We start from the raw sequence: 19,452 nt of genomic DNA, 5'->3' as shown, positions 1-19,452 counted from the left end.
GGAAAAAAAGATCAAAAGTATATACAGCATGATTTTGCATTTGCAAATTGGAATCTTTGGATACGATTCAACATATGAATATATAATATAAATTATTATTTTTTTTGCAGTCAATATTTTGTGAGCAAGAGCTGGCAACAAATAAACCCTTTGAAATGATGACTTATTTACTTGTGAGCCTGGGGACTGGATAAAAGACCTCCCTCTCCTACACTAAAAGTAGAGTTTAAAAACCAGGCTTAACTTCTTTGCTTTTTGACAATTCATTTACTCTACATCTAAAATTCTGAGTTTTCTTTGTAATTCCACATTGTTCTTATGGTGTAGGTCAGTGGTGGCGAACCTATGGCACGTGTGCCAGAGGTGGCACTCAGAGCCCTCTCTGTGGACACGCGCACTGCCACTACAGCTCGCGCAGGTCCATTAGGCCGCCACCTGGAGCAGCAGCCCCGCCCAGCACAAAGCAGGCAAAATGGCTGGCTAGTAAGCTCCAGTAGAGGTGTTAGAGCATCAAGATGGCCACGCCTACCTGGCCACACCACCCAGTCTGCTGTGACCACCCTGGCCATGCCCACCCAGTGGGCCACACACCCCGCTCTCCCTGAGGGAACCACAATGCTGATGCGGCCCTGGCACTTTGCAATAAATAAGTGGGTTTTGGTTTGCAGTTTGGACACTCAGTCTCTAAAAGGTTCGCCATCACTGGTGTAGGTTAAAAATCACCTCAGTTCTTACACCTACAACTTGAAATTTATGCCGTATCTATAAATAAAATATCTCTGCCTCACTGCAATGCTGGCTGAAACATTCCTGTTTTACTACAGCAATACTGTACAATTCCACCAAAAAAAAAAAGAAGGGGGGAGGAGATAGACTGGACCTTTACCTTACCTGACAATTCCTGTTCATCCATTCTAAAGCATGCAGGCTTCATTGTCATTTCTAGCACTCTGATACAACCATCATCTGAAGCTAAGATCACTTTATCTGATGTACACCAGTCAACATCAAGTACACGAAAATTGACATTTCTGCCACTTCTTAAGCTGCTTACCATCTGGATCTAAAGGATATGGCAAATCTTAGCTTTAAAACCTAAAAGAATTTTGTGGATTACTGATATTAATTTCTGCTTTATAATTTAGGGAAATATATGTCATCTCTACCACTCAGCTTACCTTTTAGAGACATCGACTATTTCCTGAACTAAAAAAAAATTCACAAAAGAAGATCTTTCATTTCAAATCGTGATGTGGTTATTTCGTTTATTACCTTTTTTAAAAACGCATGTTGTAATCAATATTATTGCATGGGTGTTCTTCCCTTTTATAACAATTCCCATTTTTAAAAATGCAATAATCTTAAATATCAAAATATATTTGAAAAATATTAACTAATTTTAATTGCAAAAATACAATAGAGTCGGGACACACTATGCCAGAACTGAGGCAAAGCTCTTTAAGTGGGGAATGGCTGAGAGCTCGCAATGCGACTATGGTGATCTGGAACTAACTAATGCATATAATTCAAGAATTTCTCCTCAGGAAATTTCAAGACATCTGGGATGATCTCATCGCAGCCACACCAGAAGTGTTAGATATTAAATTATAACCTATCCCATTGCAATTCTATGGTTCCATATTAATTTAAATAGTCAGCAAATACATATATTGCATGACCTCTGCAGATGCCATATGCTAAATAAATCAAATTTGCAAAAATCAATCACATTTTTTTTGTGATTGATTTATTTCATTGGTTTATTCCGCAGTTCAAAAAAGCTTACAATGGTTCATTTTATTTTTCTCCACAATAACCCTTTAACTGCAGACTGAACTTGGGTCTCTAGCACTTTATCCACTGGAAAAATGCTATAATAATCTGAATATTAATATACTATACCTAATTTGATTTCTACATACAATCAAGAGGTTTACTGAATTAAAGGCCTTAATTATCTAAGTGATATCTATGTCTATCAGTTAATTAAAAATTATATACAACAAATATATAATATTATATATTATATAGAACAAATTCAGATGGGTGAAAAAAAATCAACCAAGATGATACCTTACCTCCTTTGTATCCCAAACTTCAGCCCCATCATTGTATATTGCTATCAGCTTTTGGTTTCCTTTCCCAGGAGCAAAGCGTATCTTCCTCACCCAGCCTCGGTGGGTGGGAATGCCCCTGGCAAAATATGAACAAGGAAAAGATGGGAAAACTGCTTATATCTGGGATGGGTAATTCATTTTCTCAAGAAAGTGGGAATAATGTGGAGGCTGCAGTCTATTCCCACCCCCACACCTCCGTTGGAGGCCAGACAGGGATAACCAAGATGATGGATATGGCCCACAGGCTATAAAACCCTAACCATCTAGATGAGCATTAACCCATCTTTTATAACCCTAACCATCTAGATGGGCATAACTGATTAAAAATTCTCCCAGACTTTGTTTGTCAGGGCTGGCTGGGAATGTTGCAAATGATGATGATGTGACCCTAGAACACTGCAACTGCATAAATATATGCCAGTTGACAAGCACCCAAATTTTGTTCACACAAACGTGGGGATATCTTGATGGTCATAAGTGGGAGGACTGGTAATTAGGGTTTTGGGTTTTTTTAGTGCCGTTGTAACTTTGAATGAACAATAAACAAATAGCTGTAAGTCGAGGAGACGTTTACTGTGTAGATCACCATCAAGAAGTCAGCCACAAGATACAAATCATTCATTACCTGGAAACCCTAGCTTTTAAATCCCAGAAGTTCAAATTGCCATCAACATCTCCCAGAACTAAGGTATCACCTTTCCATGCAATGCATGTAATACTGCCCATACTTCCCTACACAAATTTAAAAAGCAAAGATTAAAAATCAGCTCAGTAGCAATTTGAAATATACATAAACCTAGGTGAGGTAATTGCCTCTTACACACCCCAACCCCATCACTAATTAAACATATGTTAATTAGATAATCATTTAATAACATAAATATAACCTCAACAATGGAATTTTAATCCATTAATATACATATTAACCAGAGGGAATGTAGGGGCAAGCAACTGCAGTTTTAAGAGCAGCATGAGGCAGTAATTTAAGTTAAATACTATCTATGAATTTCAGATGCATTTGATACAACACAAATACATGCTAGAGTACTGTAGTAAGATTCTAAAGGTATCCAACTCTAGGCACAGTGCTCATCTTTGTTTCTTGGCTAAGGGAGCTAGTGTGGTCCGAAGACATTTTCCGTGGTCATGTGGCCAGCATGGCTATATGCCATAGGTGCATGGAATGCTGTTATCTTCCCATCAAAGTGGTATCTATTAATCTACTTGTATCTGTATGCTTTCGAACTGCTAGGTGGGCAGGAGCTGGAGCTGGAGCACAAACAGGAGCTCACCCCATTGCACGGGGTTTGGGTCTCAAACCTAGGCTGTCAGCTTTCCAGCTGACAAGCTCAGCATCTTTAACCGCTAAGCCACTCCACTCAGTAAGATTCTACCAACTTGGAACTGACAAGAAAAAAAAAGTGTAACTGATGCAATAAAGTGGCAAATGTACCGCACAGTATCAGGTTGTCCAATGATGCACCCTTTCTGGATTACTTAGAGCAGAAATTCAGATTTACTTTCAAGATCTTGCAACTGGCTTTGGAACCGCACTCTGTAACATAACTATAATGGGCAAACTAAAGCAAATTCATGGAAGGCTGAATTATTTTTATTTGTATGTCAAAAATGAGATACTGCAGAACTTTCATTTTTTTAATTTCATCTGTAGATAGACAAATCATAAAGAAAATAGAAACTTTTATTATATCTACTGATCTATAACTATTGAAAACAGACATTCAGTGATGAACTTACATCAGGGGGAATTCTCGCACTGTCTTTGACAGAATTCCCTTCCACTGTCAAGTGATAAACTTGTCCATCAGTATCTGTAAAAACAAAGTGCTCCCGAGCAGAAATGTTCTGACTTAATTCAGATTTACTCTCTGCTTCCTGCAACAAGCTTTAAAAGAGAAAGCAGTGTGTTTCAGTCTATATCTGTATGTGCATACACACAAATGCTTAAAACATACATCACAAAAAAGTAATCATGAATTAAGCAATTTACTATAAAGAAATGACATAATACCATTGCTGTAAGCCACCTAGGACTATTATGTGTAAGATAGGCAGCCATATTTATTTGAAAGAAATAAGTTAAAATCTATCAAATACAATCTGTAATATTTTTTCTTTAAAAAAGTAGATTGATAAAATTGTATTTCAATATTAAATTATCCCCTTATAATATATGAAATAGACAAATGATGTATTTTACTGTACAACACATTTTAACATTTAATTCTTTCTGTTGCTATCCAAATGCTGCAATATTATCAAGTTGGTAGCTGATTTAAATTACAATCCAGCTAAACTTTTTATTTTCATAGTCCAGAACTAGTGACAGAAATGCTAATGGGGAATAATCTTGGGCAGATGACCTCTCTAAGAAATATTTAACATGAATTTTCACTTAGACTGGTATTGATACCTGATCATTGAAGACTCCAGACTGCTCTGCTCTGTATCTGATACCACTGTTTGCCTCGCCATTGCCTCACGGGCTGCAAGCTGCTTCTTTCTTAAACTCTTCAGATTATGAGAAGGGGACCATTCCTAAGAGAAGAAAACCCAGAACTTTCCACATATAAAGATTTCTCACTAGAAATTTCACTCAAATGTATTTGGAGAAAAAAATGAATAATACACAAATCACTACTGTAGTTTTTCTATTAATCTGAATTTAAAAAGGGAAATAATATATGGATTTATCCCAATGGATTTTAAGAATACTTCAAGCAAACTTCATGCAAGAACAGGTAATGTTTATAGATAAAATTTGTATCTTACCAAAGCAGTAATTGTAGGGAAGTTTTTAGACATTTCTCTGAGAAGAGTACATGTCCTGATATCCCATAATTCCAAAGGTTTATCTTTGAATACAACTGCCAAATACTGCCTAAATTTGGAAAAAAAAACCTAAGGTAAAAAAATACATAAGAAAATTTCATAGCAAATACGACTGTACTTCTTGTTTTATTTACTGACCTAGAATATCTATTTAATGGCTTTATAGAGCTCCTTATATAAATAATTTTAATAATGTCTGATTTGGAGCTGCCCAGATTTAGTTTTAAGTTGGTTGTAAGATAAGTAAGATGAATAATTTATCCATACAACATTGCTCCTAATAACCTTATGATACTGCTGGTAAAGGCCTAAAGAAGCTTAAATTTACTTCTTTAAAGAGATGAAATTAAGAATAACATAGTGTTTATGAAAAACAATTTATGAACCTTACATCTAATACATGTTAACATGGGAAATGAAGAAAACAAGGCATAGATTTGTAGATCAATTCTAGTATTACTTTGAAATACAATATTTTTAGTGTTGTATTATTGCAGAAAGCAATAGGAAATGGTTCTAAAGGAGAACAAAAGAATGAGAGTAATCCCATCTGCTTCTTCACCTGCATACCACTCATTTGAATGATAGACAGCACTAAGAAATGCTGTCTATCATTTAACTAAATATTCAAATTTATTTGCTTGAATTTTCAAAGATGGTTAAACAACATTCTGTATAAACTTGTAAATAATTAGAGTAACTTTCTAAAGGACTCGTAATATAACCCACTACAGAGATTTGCTTACTTCAAGTGAGACACCTTTATCATTTCAATTGCTGGTTCATCATTGCCTCGCTCCCCACGAAAGGCAAGACTCCTACCTAAAAAGATGAAACACAACATATGTAAACTATCTAACACAAACAAACTGTCGTGGCTGATATTTCAAATTCTTACTTTAATCCCATTTAGATTTTCGTTTTTAAAATTAGTTTCCAAGTCCCATTATATTACATTTTCTGTATTAGAAATAAACTCCAAACTGAGATAGTAAACATGAGATATTGCTAAACTTTTGGCTACAAGCCATCTCATTTTCACATTTTTTTCTAGTTTTAATAAGGGCCAAAGATCAGTATAAATTTTAGTACCGCGTATAAGACTACTTTTTAACACATGAAAATCTTCTCAAAAGTCAGGGGTCGTCTTATACCCCGGGTGCTGAAACTTTAGGGACAGGGCTGGCTGGAAAACCTGGACCGGATCTTCCATTTAGTCTGCGCAGGGAAAGCGGGACCAATTGGAGTAGAAGCTGCAGTCTGTGATTTTTTACAGGCTGGGGTCTGGGCTTTTTTCCTTCTAAAGTTGAAGAGCAGTTGTAGGCAGGTGGGGAATGCAAGAACAACTTGAAAGGCAGGTGGGGAATGCATAGCCAGAGTAGCAGCTTAGCTCTAAGGACACATTTGAATCAGGAACTGGGCGGGCTGGCTGGAAAACCTGGAGCGGATCTCCCATTTGGTCTTTTTTTTTAATCCCATTTATATCCCACCCTTCTCCGAAGATTCAGGGCGGCTTACAATTTAAAGCACAAATCAATGTGCTTAGCAATAGCCTTCATTCTATGTATATGCCTGCCTATTAGAGCTTTCACCCCCCCACACAAGCAGCATTATTACAAAGTCAGCTTATTGCTCCCAACAATCTGAGTCCTCATTTTACCTACCTCGGAATGATGGAAGGCTGAGTCAACCTTGAGCCTGGTGGGATGAGAACCTGCACTAATTGCAGGCAGCTGGGGTTACTTAAGGCTCTGCGCAGGGAAAGCTTTAGAGTGAATTAGGAAAAGTGAAAAAGTGAATTAGGAAAATAGGAAAAGGGTTGCTGGAATTGGGTATGTGTAGTTTAATGAAGAGAAGGGTGAGGGGTGACACGATAGCAGTGATCCAATATCTCAGGGGCTGCCACAAAGAAGAGGGAGCCAAGCTATTCTCCAAAGCACCTGAAAGCAGGACAAGAAGCAATGGATGGAAACTAGTCAAGGAGAGAAGCAACCTAGAACTAAGGAGAAACTTCCTGACAGTTAGAGCAATTAACCAGTGGAACAACCTGCCTCCAGAAGTGGTGAATGCTCCAACACTGGAAGTTTTTAAGAAGAGACTGGACAGCCATTTGTCTGAAATGGTATAGGGTTTCCTGCCTTAGCAGGGGGCTGGACTAGATGACCTCCAAGGTCCCTTCCAACTTATTATTATTTTATTATTTTATTATTTTATTATTATTATTATTATTATTATTATTATTATTATTATTATTATTATTATTATTATTATTATTATTATTATTAAGTTTAATCCACTTGCACTGTTTTATGTTTACATGTTTGATGACAAACAGCCTTATGTTTATAAGTGACAGTTTTCCTACTAAGTACCTGCATGTCATAAGCATTTGAATTAAAATTACCATATTAAAATCAAATCTGATGTTTTTTAATTTTTATTTGGTGTGCGTTGGAAGAGGGGTAGTCTTATACGGCGAGTATAGCCCAAACCCTATAATTTAACAGGAAATGTAGGGGGTCGTCTTATACGCCCAGTCGTCTTATACGCCGGAAAATACGGTAAATGCAAACAATTTCTCTGTGATCTTGGACTAATCCTATCTGTTCAATCCTATGCTGAAAGTCTATTAAGTGTCTTATTCACACAAGCTACTTTTTTTTACAGATTCACGATATAATAACTCCTGCAAGAAATAATGTATTATCTAAAGCTGTCCCAAAGAGCTAACAGTGGTTCTCTTCATATAAATGTTGCTGCATCCATTTACATTCATTATACTGAAGAGCAACCACTTGGTCTCATTGATATTTATCTATCCCAATTTACAATCAGTTTTGATCATTTCCATGGAGGCCAGTTCTTTCAGAATGTTCTGCAGAGAATTCAGTAATTTCATACATAGATAACTATATTGACTCTCCCATACTTATGGATACACCAAACTACGATTGTTCTTTTTGTGGTCATTCTTTCTTCCCCACTAGTATTACATAATATAAAACTGTTTAGAATATTGTGGAAGAGATATATCAGAAAACATAATGCCATTTTCTATTTCTTCACCTGTTTCCAAAACTGTACTTTCTTTTGGTAGCAGTTTCCTTTACTTAGTGAGATCATCATACAAAACAGCAGTTACACACTATGGAGGGAAATCAAATTCCAGCCAAACAAATTTAACACTCACCCAAATGAATTTAAAACTTAATCCATTTGAAAACTTTGCTGAATATGTGACATTTCTTAGTATTTGCTTCTTTTGCTTATTAAAAATAAAAATACAAAATAAATATGAAAGGCACTATACCAATGTAATCCGAATCCGACCGGTTGCGACTAAGAACCCATATTAGGTCTTATCTCGCAGCGATAAGAGCGTCGAGATCCAGTTACTTCTCCGCCCTCATCGCGTCCGCAGAGAATCGCCCGGCTGCCCTGTTTAGAGTGACCCGCTCCCTTCTCAATCAGGAGGTGAGAGAGGAGCCCTTGCAGGGTCGAGCTGAGGAATTTGGTCAATATCTGTTGGATAAAATCGCTCGGATTCGAACCGGCCTGGACTCCAACTGGGCAGAGTCTGACGAACAGGACACAGGCGGTCTTGTCGACGTTATCTGGGAGGAGTTTGATTCTGTGACTCCGAAGGAAGTGGACAGGATTATGAGGAGGTTGAGCTCCACCACATGCTTATTGGACCCGTGCCCTTCCTGGCTGGTTTATGCAGCTCGGGAGGGGACACGAGGCTGGTTCCAGGCGGTCATATCTGCTTCTTTGAGTGAGGGTAACTTCCCCGCCGCCTTGAAGGAGGCGGTGGTGAGACCTCTCCTCAAGAAACCCACCTTGGACCCAGCCACATTAAATAACTTTCGTCCGGTCTCCAACCTTCGCTTTCTTGCAAAGGTTGTTGAGAGTGTGGTGGCACATCAGCTCCCTCTGGTCCTGGATGAAGCGGATTATCTAAACCCATGCCAATCGGGTTTCAGGCCTGGCTACAGCACGGAGACGGCATTGGTCGCTCTGATGAATGATCTCTGGAGGGCCCGGGACAGGGGATATTCCTCTGTCCTAGTCTTATTAGACCTCTCGGCGGCTTTCGATACCATCGACCATGGTATCCTGCTGCGGCGCCTCAGGGGACTGGGAGTGGGAGGCACAGTTCTTCGGTGGTTCTCCTCCTATCTCCTGGGACGCTCGCAGTCGGTGTTGGCAGGGGGGCAAAGGTCGACCCCAAGATCTCTCGTTTGTGGAGTCCCTCAGGGGTCGGTCCTCTCACCTCTCCTGTTCAACATCTACATGAAACCGCTGGGTGAGATCATTCATGGTTTTGGAGTGGGTTACCATCAGTATGCTGATGACACCCAGCTTTTCATCTCGACCCCAAACCACATCAGTGCTGCCCTCGACGTGATGTCCCGTTGCCTGGAAGCAGTCCGGGAATGGATGGGGAGGAACAGGCTTCAACTCAACCCGGACAAGACTGAATGGCTGTACATACCGGCATGTCAGGATATTCAGAGTATTCCATCCCTTAATATTGGGGGCGAGTTATTGCCCCCCGTAGATAGGGCTCGCAACCTGGGTGTCCTCCTAGATTCACAGCTCTCCTTAGAAGATCACATAGGAGCTGTGACTAGGGGGGCTTTCACTCAGGTTCGCCTGGTGCGCCAACTACGACCCTATCTGGACCTGGATGCCTTGCGTACAGTCACCCATGCACTTGTGACCTCTCGTCTTGACTGCTGCAACGCTCTTTACATGGGGCTGCCCTTGAGAACCACTCGGAAGCTTCAGCTGGTACAGAGTGCAGCTGCACGAACACTTTTGGGGGCCTCCCGATACTCCCATATTACACCTCTGCTCCGTGAGCTGCACTGGCTTCCAGTTGCCTTCCGAGTGAAATTCAAGGTGCTAGTGATGACATACAAAGCCCTACATGGCATGGGTCCGGATTACCTACGGGAGCACCTACTGCCAGCGTCAATACTCCTACGTCCTGTGCGCTCCCACAGAGAGGGCCTCCTCAGGGTGCCACCGGTCAGAGAATGCCGGCTGGTGGCCCCCAGGGGTAGAGCATTCTCGGTGGGTGCGCCAATCCTTTGGAACTGCTTGCCAGCCGAAATCCGGATGGCCCCCGACCTTCACACCTTCCGACGTGACTTAAAAACCTATCTATTCCAGCAAGCCGGCCTGGCCTGATAGATTTGGGGTTTTATTTGTTTTATTATTGCTTTATTGTATACTTACTTTGCTCTGTACACCGCCCTGAGTCCTCCGGGAGAAGGGCGGTATATTAAATAAATAAATAAATAAATAAATAAATAAATAAATAAATAAATAAATAAATAAATAAATGTAGGGCTAAGTTATATGAAAACCATTGTGGCATAGTGTAAAACACAGATCGTTTAATCATAAGATCAAGGTCTGAATCCTAATTCAGATGCAAAGACCAGTGGTGAAGTGATGAATACACCAAGCAAATCAAACATTTCAAAATTAGATCACTGATCTTTCTACTGTTAAGGTCCAAGCAATTATGCATTTTCATGTTTGCATCCACATATGGAAACATCTTTATATCTGATAACATCTGTTATCAGTGGGAAATAAAGCTGAGCAGAAGCTACAGCATCAATGCTAATATGTACAAAAAAGACTTGGATGTTAAAAATTTAATAATGTTGTAACAATACATTTATTAAGTCTAAGAAGTACTGAACTAGCAATCTTTTAAAATTAGTTTTGAATTTGTATTCTCAGAAAAAGCCAAAATGCTTTTCATGTAACAGTGTTCAATTGTTTTGCAGAAAATGGCAAAATCTACCTATTTACGTCTTGACAAAATTTGAATTTAAAATATACTAAATTTGCTGAGCTATAGTCATCTAAAATTTTTAATGTTTTTTTAAAAAATGCATTAACTCACTTATTTCAATTCATCAGACAGAATTCAGTACAAATTCACTCTGTACAGATAGTCATTCCTCTATTTTATCATCAGGTATTATATTGTGCAAAGAATTTACCTGTGGGAAGATCAACCATTTGCAATTCGTTTCTCACTAATCCCAAATTATTAGGAGTAGATGTAGCAAATGAAAGGAAGCCATTCAAGCCTGTCCATTCAATACCCCTATCAAGGAATAATATTGAAATATATTATACAAGCATTTCAAATTATAGGAAACATATAGCTTAATGGGACAAGGAACAAAAATACTCAATATTTTTGTCAAATACACTTTACAATATCCAATGTTTCTCTTTAAATGAAATAAACCTGTCATCCTATCATGCCACGGGCCACAGTAGATTCACCATACAAAAATATTAACATATATAAAAGTTATGTGAATAACAGTAATAAAGAATATTTACAACAGTTTAATTCCAAAAAGACATAAAAAATTAGACCAAAATTCCAATTAAAAAAGGAACTCCCATTCTTTAAAATTGTTCTACATAAAATGAGAATAGAGAATGATATTATATTATTTTTCAAACAATGGGATTGTTATTGAATAATTACACTATTTTACTTTAAATAAGCTGCATTATTAGTAGCAGCAACACAGCAAGCAGCAATATTTCAAAGAATATGGTACTATAAGAAGACATAAGGCAAAGATTATTGTTACTTTACATTCAGTACTGTAGTAGATATTTTCTATTAAAAATATGAAGTCTCAGTAATATAAATCTACAGATAAATACATGGATGGAAGCAAACTACTATTTGCATATGAATAATTTTCTTGCAAAAATAAATGCTATAATTCATTACAATTTTGAAAACAATGATTATTTCTAGTAGTATTTCTAGTAAATTAAAAAAAATAATCTGCAGACTTATTCAAGATATCCTGAAAGCTACAGTATAAATAAAGCAAGCTCTGAATTCTCTAGCTCTGTTGTGCGTACCATTTATTTCAGAGGCCTATAGATCTAATCTGATTAAAAGCTAAACATGCAGCATGTACCGTTGAACAAAAACCTGTATTTTTATGTAAATGGAGAATGCAAACTAAATTTGAAGCTTTTTTATCAGTATAGGTATTCCAATTATATTGGAAGTGTTCAAAAGCAGTCAATTTTCAATTTCCAAATTTCAAGTACACTGGCATAAAAACTCACATTTAATGCAATTAAGGGTCACACTACACTTGTTTTATAGATTACAGCTCTGTGTTTAAAATGTAACACTTATGAACTTTATTAATAGTCTCTGCAGTGGATTTATAGAACAGAAAAATGTAGCCTCAGAGCTTTAAAATCTCTGAATAATTCAAGGCAATCTATTTCACGAGTTCCTTTCTAGCAGTAAAGAAACGGTGAAGAAACCAAATTCCTTTGTTATATTCACCCAGCAGCCCCGGTAATTTTAGTATAGGTAGTCCTCAACTAGGACAATAACTGAGTCTGAAATCATGGTTGTAAGTCATTGCAGTTGTTAAGTGTCACCACATGACAATCCCCAATTTTACTTTTTTTTTCCTGCAGTCATTAAGCAAATGCAGTGGTTTTTAAATGTGGTAATCACCTGTTTTATCGAATGGGCATTTTTTTGCCAGAAACCAAAAGTAAATACCAGAAACAGGCAAAAACATTAAAAATCAGTCATGTGACTATGGGATGCTTCAAACAGCATCTGAATATACCCGACATACAACACCAGTAACAATTAGAAGATGGCAGAGAGTAGAAATTATGTAAAACTTAAAAGCAACACACAATGGCTACTTTCCCCATTGACTGCTATGAACAATGCAAACCCTTCTATATGTTTATTTCTGAGCTTGGTTGTTTCATTACCCAGCTAGGTAATATCATCAGTGAGAATAAGTGTGGGATTTGTTCCCTGTTTAGGTAGCTTTCTCTGCCAGTTTTGGTGAGGGTGTGGTTTTCACTTTGGCAGTTTCTTGATTATGGAATTGTTTTCAGCCTGATAATTTTGCCTGGTGTTAAATCTCTGCTTATCTGGATGTGGCCTCTTGGAGAAGTTGTGTTCTAGTCTCTTTTTTTCCACTTCTTAGCCCTGAGATCACAAACGACTCAACTTAAAACATAAGGTACACACATAGGACTCTTCTGTATGTTTTTGGCAATGAAGTACATATTAAGTTTTCATCTACTTCTTGCATTTTTCTCATCCTTAGTACTTAGTACTTAAGTACCGAGATGCCCTACGCACAGTCACCCATGCGCTCATGACCTCCCGGCTAGACTACTGCAATGCTCTCTACATGGGGCTGCCCCTGAGGACCACTCGGAGGCTTCAGCTGGTGCAGAATGCAGCTGCGCGAGTTGTGATGGGAGTCTCCCGATACTCCCATGTAACACCTCTTCTCCGCGAGCTGCATTGGCTTCCAGTTGCCCTCCGGGTGAGATTCAAGGTGCTGGTGATGACCTATAAAGCCCTAAATGGCATGGGCCCGGATTATCTGAGGGAGCACCTGCTGCAAGCATCAATTTCCCATCGTCCTGTGCGCTCCCACAGGGAGGGCCTCCTCAGGGTACCGCCGGTCAAGGATTGCCGATGGGCGATCCCCAGGGGGAGGGTGTTCTCTGTGGGCACACCTGCCCTATGGAATCAACTGCCAATGGAACTCCGGACTGCCCCGACCTTCGTTCATTTCGCCGGGACCTAAAAACCTGGCTCTTTGAGCTATCTGGTCTGAACTGAGGGGTTTAATGTTTTAAATTGTGATTATAATTTTTTGCGGCTAGACTTAATTTAATTTAATTTTAATTTTATATTGTATTGTTTTTAAATTTTGCCTTGTAAACCGCCCTGAGTCCTTTGGGAGTAGGGCGGTATATAAACCGAATAAATAAATAAATAAATAAATAAATAAATAAATAAATAAATAAATAAGGCAAACTCTGATTTGATCTGCCAGATGCTACAGATAAGTGTCATGTACTATATGAAATGATTTTAGACAGACTTAAAGCTTTAAAAATCTTGGAACAAACTACAGTATCTCTGCAGTGGCACAGATGTCCAAATTAATATTTTGGCTAAAACATATAAGAAACAGTTGCTGGAATTGGGTATGCCTAGTTTAATAAAGAGAAGGATGAGGGGGAATATGATAGCAGTGTTCCAATATCTCAGGGGTTGCCACAAGGAAAAGGGAGTCAAGCTATTCGCCAAAGCACCTGAAGGCAGGACAAGAAACAATGGATGGAAACTAGTCAAGGAGAGAAGCAACCTAGAACTAAGGAGAAACTTCCTGACAGTTAGAACAAATAATCAGTGGAACAACCTGCCTCCAGAAGCTGTGAATGCTCCAACACTGGAAGTTTTTAAGAAGAGACTGGACAGCCATTTGTCTGAAATGGTATAGGGTTTCCTGCCCTAGCAAGGGGTTGGACTAGATGACCTCCAAGGTCCCTTCCAACTTTATTATTATTATTATTATTATTATTATTATTATTATTATTATTATTATTATTATTATTATTATTATTATTATTATTATTATTATTATTTATTATTATCATCATCATCATCATCATCATCATCATCATCATCATAATATAACATAAAACTAAAAGATTATTGTGAGTCCCAAGTCAAATAAGCAATTCACTGGGGGGGAAAAGTGATTCAAATAATTTTGCATGGCTTTAAAGGATTTTAGGCTGCTTATCTGACATTGTTCTAGGAACAAAAACATGCAGTAAGATTTTGCACAGTACAATTAATGCACAAATCAAGAAAGGATTATGAAGGATGGAAAGCAGGAAGGAAAAAATTAAATCTTATTTAAGTTGTAACATTTATTATTATGGTCAAATAATTTGGGAGGAACCAAATGGGAAAAGAGGAAAATAAATGCCTGATTCCTTCATAAAACCAACAACTTGGTTTTCTCCTCTCATATTAGCTGACCCAATCCTGAAGATGGCAAAGAGGCAAATTTATATTCAAGATCACATTGCTGTTTATGTATCTAAAGTGTTTCTTAGTTCAAGTATTTTTAAAGATTTGTAGTTTGACAGATGGTGAGACTGCATTTTCTTAATTAAAACTAGCTACCATCTAAGACATAACAGCAGAAACTTCTAAAAAAGAAATCTAATAAAGAAAATAATTTTGAATGAAACAGACTTTTGGGAACACAGCCAAGCTTATGTAATTTCCTTATTCTAGCTGATGCTTTTAAAAACATGAATAAATAAAGAATATCAAAAACCTCAAACAGAATTAGAAAGTTATCACCTCAGTTTGTCAGTTTGATGTATTGCATAGTCCTGATCTATCCTTTTACATGAAAAAAATAGTCACTATATTTTCTCCTATAGGAAAAACAGATTGATTTTGAGCAAACAAATATAGGGGAACGTTAAGCAGTCTTTTTCCTCCCAGCTACTGAATGTTCCTCTATTCAGGACCCCAAGCTCTGCTAGCTATTGGGAATAAGACATTTTTTAAATGAGGAACAACTAAAAAAAACCTCTCATAAATGGTTTGAATCTTATTTGATTTGGGTAGGTCTGTCTATATTGCAATGTACTAAAAAAAGCAAATTTTATGTTTAGGTTCAATATGTATATTAGTTACAAATTCAAATATTTACTATGCAAAATCATTATTTACAATGAATCAATCATGATTTTATTTAAGGAAGTAAAATTATTTTATTGAAGAAATGTCATCTCAGAAAAAGTCAATTGTTTGCATTAAATATTTTATTTTCTTTCCCCATCCCCTTCCAGGATCAACATCAATTAAAAGTAACTCACTTGACTTCACAGGAATGAATGCTTAATTCTTTATATAGGTATCCACTAGTCAGATTATACACCAAGACTGACCCATTGCTTGTTCCTGTAAAGAATAATTTTCATTATGTATAAAGATGACAATTTATATTAATGTTTTACATTCAACTTTGCAAATAAAAATAAGTCTGTTGAATTAATCTTCCTGATTCTTCTACCGCAACAATAGCAAATTAGCAATGTAAGTTTACAAACTTGATGTGAACCCTCTATAGCAGAGGTCCCCAACATTTTGAGCACCAGGGACAGGTTCCGTGGAGAGAGGTTTTTCTGCGGACCGGAGGGGATGAGGTTTCATGTACTGCCTAATGGGGTTTTGCTGGTTTGCGTGGACCAGGTTTTGGCATGCTAGAGCCTGGTGTCAGTCCACAGACCAGGGGTTGGGGACCCTGCTCTATATAGACACACAGATGGGAGCTGAAGAAAGAAACATCCTTAACGCTCCTAATTTCTACTTAATCAAGGATCAAGAAAGTATTCAAAGATAAAGACTGTCTCTAACCTCCCAGGAACATGTATAATTTAATCGGCAATTGGTAGGTACTGAACTTTCTGACACGCTATTGCAGAACATAAATTGTTCTTATTTATAAACAGAGGCTTCCTTAACATGATACAGAGCAATCAGAGTAAATGTTTTCTTTAACCTGGATAAGAAGAAAATTCACTGTAGGGTCAATGGACAGGGATCATAGTAATCAGATGGTAAGATAATACTGGAAAGATAATCAGCTCCTCATCATACAGCTTTAAATAACCCCTTTTAGCACTGACTCTTAATTCTGAAGTGCCACTTGAGAGAATTTCACCTGGCATTAATAATTATCATGGTTGGTTTTTTTAATTATGCAGTCAGTCAAATTTTTATATCATATCTTATATTTTATTATGATCTGTCGCAGTCATACAGATGATTAGATTGGATTTGGCATTTTAATTCACTTGTCAAGTCCTTCCCAAGGACTTGGGATACACAGATATTGTTTGAATTATTATTATGGTTCCTTACACAGTCAGCCAGATTTTAGATAGATTTGGCATTTTTATCTACCTATCAAATTCTTTCATATAGCCAGCCAGTTCTTTAGACCGGATTTGCCAATTTTATCCATCTATTGAGTCCTTCCCAAGGTCCTGGGATAGGCAGATATTGTTCTTTGATAGTGTGAAAGGTATCATCTCAGGATGTAAGCAATTCCAAGTAAAGCTGTCTTTTACAATTGACTGATAGTGATTTTGTCAATGCCATAGTATTCAAGTGGTGTTCTATATGTTTTGGAATTGCACTAAGGATGACTATTATTCTTGGTACTATCTTTGCTTTCTTCTCTGGGAGTTATTACACTTATGTTTGGGGGTATTTGTAGTTTTCTCCAGTTCTATTCTGCTGTGTGCAGATACGGCAATGTTCAATTTACAGGCTTCTCTTTTTTCTTATTACTCAATATTCTTGCCTCTTATTTTCCCTACATTCCCCTGAGGGATGTTCACACAGTTCCTTTAAATTATGTTACTTTATAAATTGTTATACTGGTTTTTAAGTTTGTATAGAATTCTTCTTAGGAATTTGAATTTTAGTAGGCTATTTTAATATTTGTTCAATTATATAAAATTTTATCTATGACAACAATTCTGTAGTATTTAAGTCTATATATGTGACCTAGAGAATTCTACTTGGGTGACAAATAATATTTTTAAAGGAAAATACAGTCAAACATAAGCCCATCTTTCTGAGACAGTGTTTTATAGCAAAAATTAAAGAGACAATTGGTCAGATTCATTTTAGAACATTACATTTTTAGAGGTTTATAGTCTGAAAAAATGTTACTAATTGCAATTTCTAAAATATGAAGCATAAAAACCTACTTAGTTCAAGAAGTAAAATTATATTTTCATGAAATTCTGAAAGCAGCTTTCACTTAAAAAATTTTTTACAATTACAGCAGCTTAGTGATAAGCTATTTCCTATAGAAATATTTTCTGAAACTGCACTGAGTATTACACAAACCTATTATTTCATAGTTGAACTGAACAATATATTGGGCTTTACTCTTTAAACAATACTTACCCACAGCAAGCAGTGGATGATATTGCTTAATATTTTTGGTGGTAAGAGGTGGACACATGCGAATAGCAAATGGAGGCAAAGGAAGTCCTGAAAGTAGTCCTGTTAAAATGAACTTCAAATGTACTTCTTGCAAACAATAACCTTTTGCTTGCTCTTCGGTAGATAGTGCACCTTTATTGTAGGACACAAAAGAAAAAAGCTGTTTCTGGCAATATGCAACTCTCTCTCTCTCTCTCTGTGTGCGTGTATGTAATTAATGTATGTGTGTATGTATATTTATAAATGATATATATCAGGTAGGCAACCTTGGCTCTTTTATGACTCGTGGACTTCAACTCCCAGAATTCCTGAGCCAGCTGGGAGTGGAAGTTCACGAGTCATAAAAGAGCCAAGGTTGCCCACCCCTGATATATATTATAATATTGCAGAAAAAAAATATTTCCATTACAGTAATGTTTTTAATAGGTAATTGCTTATGATTAAGCATGAATCCACTTGAACTTAAAGGTTACTTTTACATATTAGCATTATCTAAGAACAACCTGAATTAATTTCTGTGGGAATTGTGCATTCTTCTATTTAATAATACACATATTTAATCAAAACCAAAGTCACCCACACAGTATAATTCATGTTTCATTTCCTGACAATTTAACCTTGAATATATCCAACTTTTAATTCTCTCACAGCTTTTTTATTGTATTGCCATGACCCAACATTTTGTTATTAAAGAATGAGAGGAAAAGAGACCAAAATATATTAGAGAGAACTAAATGAAAATACAGAAAAATCCTTAGAAAATCCAAGAGAAGCAACACCTTTCAATAGTCTTGACACTGTAAATATATACGAAAATATTTACTGTGGGTAGGTTTTTGTAGATTTATCATTCTGAATATTTATGTATGGGTGTCACCCTGCATTTTATTATTATCCAGATGTAATATTCTTGCTTTTGTCCTTGTGGGCTTTATCCATAAAGGATTTTGCAATGAAGGATGCCACAAAAGTCTTTGTAATTATGATTGCTTAATAATAAATGGAAATATTCCAAAGTTGCAATTTCCTAAAATAATACTTTCAATAGTTTATTTGTGAGCAAAGTTAAAAGTACGCACACGTATGCATGTGTATCAAAAATGTATTCATAGTTCTATATTTTTTTCCTCCACTTACTTATCATATTATCCAGTGACAAGTCTGGAAGCTTATTCTGCAAGGTTCCAGCAGGAATTCCACAGAATGAGATAGGCGAATACAAGGGTGATATGTTGGAATGGCTAAAAATAGCAACAAGAAAACTTCAGCATGCAGCATTGAATTATCTTCTAGTATAAACAACAAATAGAACCCAGATAGAACTGTATACGAAGATTGGTACCAAGCAGGATAAGGGAACCTTGATTTTCACTGGTTACAATGAAAGCATCAGAGAGTAGATTTAATCTCTTCTCGAACAGTTCCTGCATGTATTTGTTTTTAATTTCCCCATAAAAGTATCTGAATTACTATTATTTATGGCTGGGATAAATAGTTTATTTTCATGAACTCTTAAAAAGTAATACTTTTCTAATCAAGTGACTAAAATTCATGTATATTTCAGATGTTATCTACTCCAATATG

General features: G+C 36.8%; 1 protein-coding gene across 2 annotated transcripts in view; it reads right to left on the bottom strand.

The window, feature by feature from the left end:
* The window catches only part of WDR11 (WD repeat domain 11), a 59,832-nt gene that overhangs the window by 25,836 nt on the left and 14,544 nt on the right, over nucleotides 1–19,452 (bottom strand). For both annotated transcript variants that reach the window (XM_081329388.1, XM_081329389.1), the window contains exons 9-19: nucleotides 19,006–19,109; nucleotides 17,830–18,000; nucleotides 15,723–15,807; nucleotides 10,997–11,103; nucleotides 5,717–5,792; nucleotides 4,911–5,019; nucleotides 4,552–4,676; nucleotides 3,876–4,023; nucleotides 2,743–2,849; nucleotides 2,079–2,193; nucleotides 892–1,063 (exon numbers count right to left, since the gene is read on the bottom strand). In XM_081329388.1, coding sequence (XP_081185514.1) covers nucleotides 892–1,063; nucleotides 2,079–2,193; nucleotides 2,743–2,849; nucleotides 3,876–4,023; nucleotides 4,552–4,676; nucleotides 4,911–5,019; nucleotides 5,717–5,792; nucleotides 10,997–11,103; nucleotides 15,723–15,807; nucleotides 17,830–18,000; nucleotides 19,006–19,109 — 1,319 coding nt within the window. The remainder of the gene's footprint in view (nucleotides 1–891; nucleotides 1,064–2,078; nucleotides 2,194–2,742; nucleotides 2,850–3,875; nucleotides 4,024–4,551; nucleotides 4,677–4,910; nucleotides 5,020–5,716; nucleotides 5,793–10,996; nucleotides 11,104–15,722; nucleotides 15,808–17,829; nucleotides 18,001–19,005; nucleotides 19,110–19,452) is intronic.

Source organism: Vipera berus, assembly GCF_964194415.1.
Source record: "Vipera berus genome assembly, chromosome: 5".
Classification (NCBI taxonomy): domain Eukaryota; kingdom Metazoa; phylum Chordata; class Lepidosauria; order Squamata; family Viperidae; genus Vipera; species Vipera berus.
Note: the sequence above shows the minus strand (reverse complement) of the source record. Positions and strands in the feature narration are given on the sequence as shown.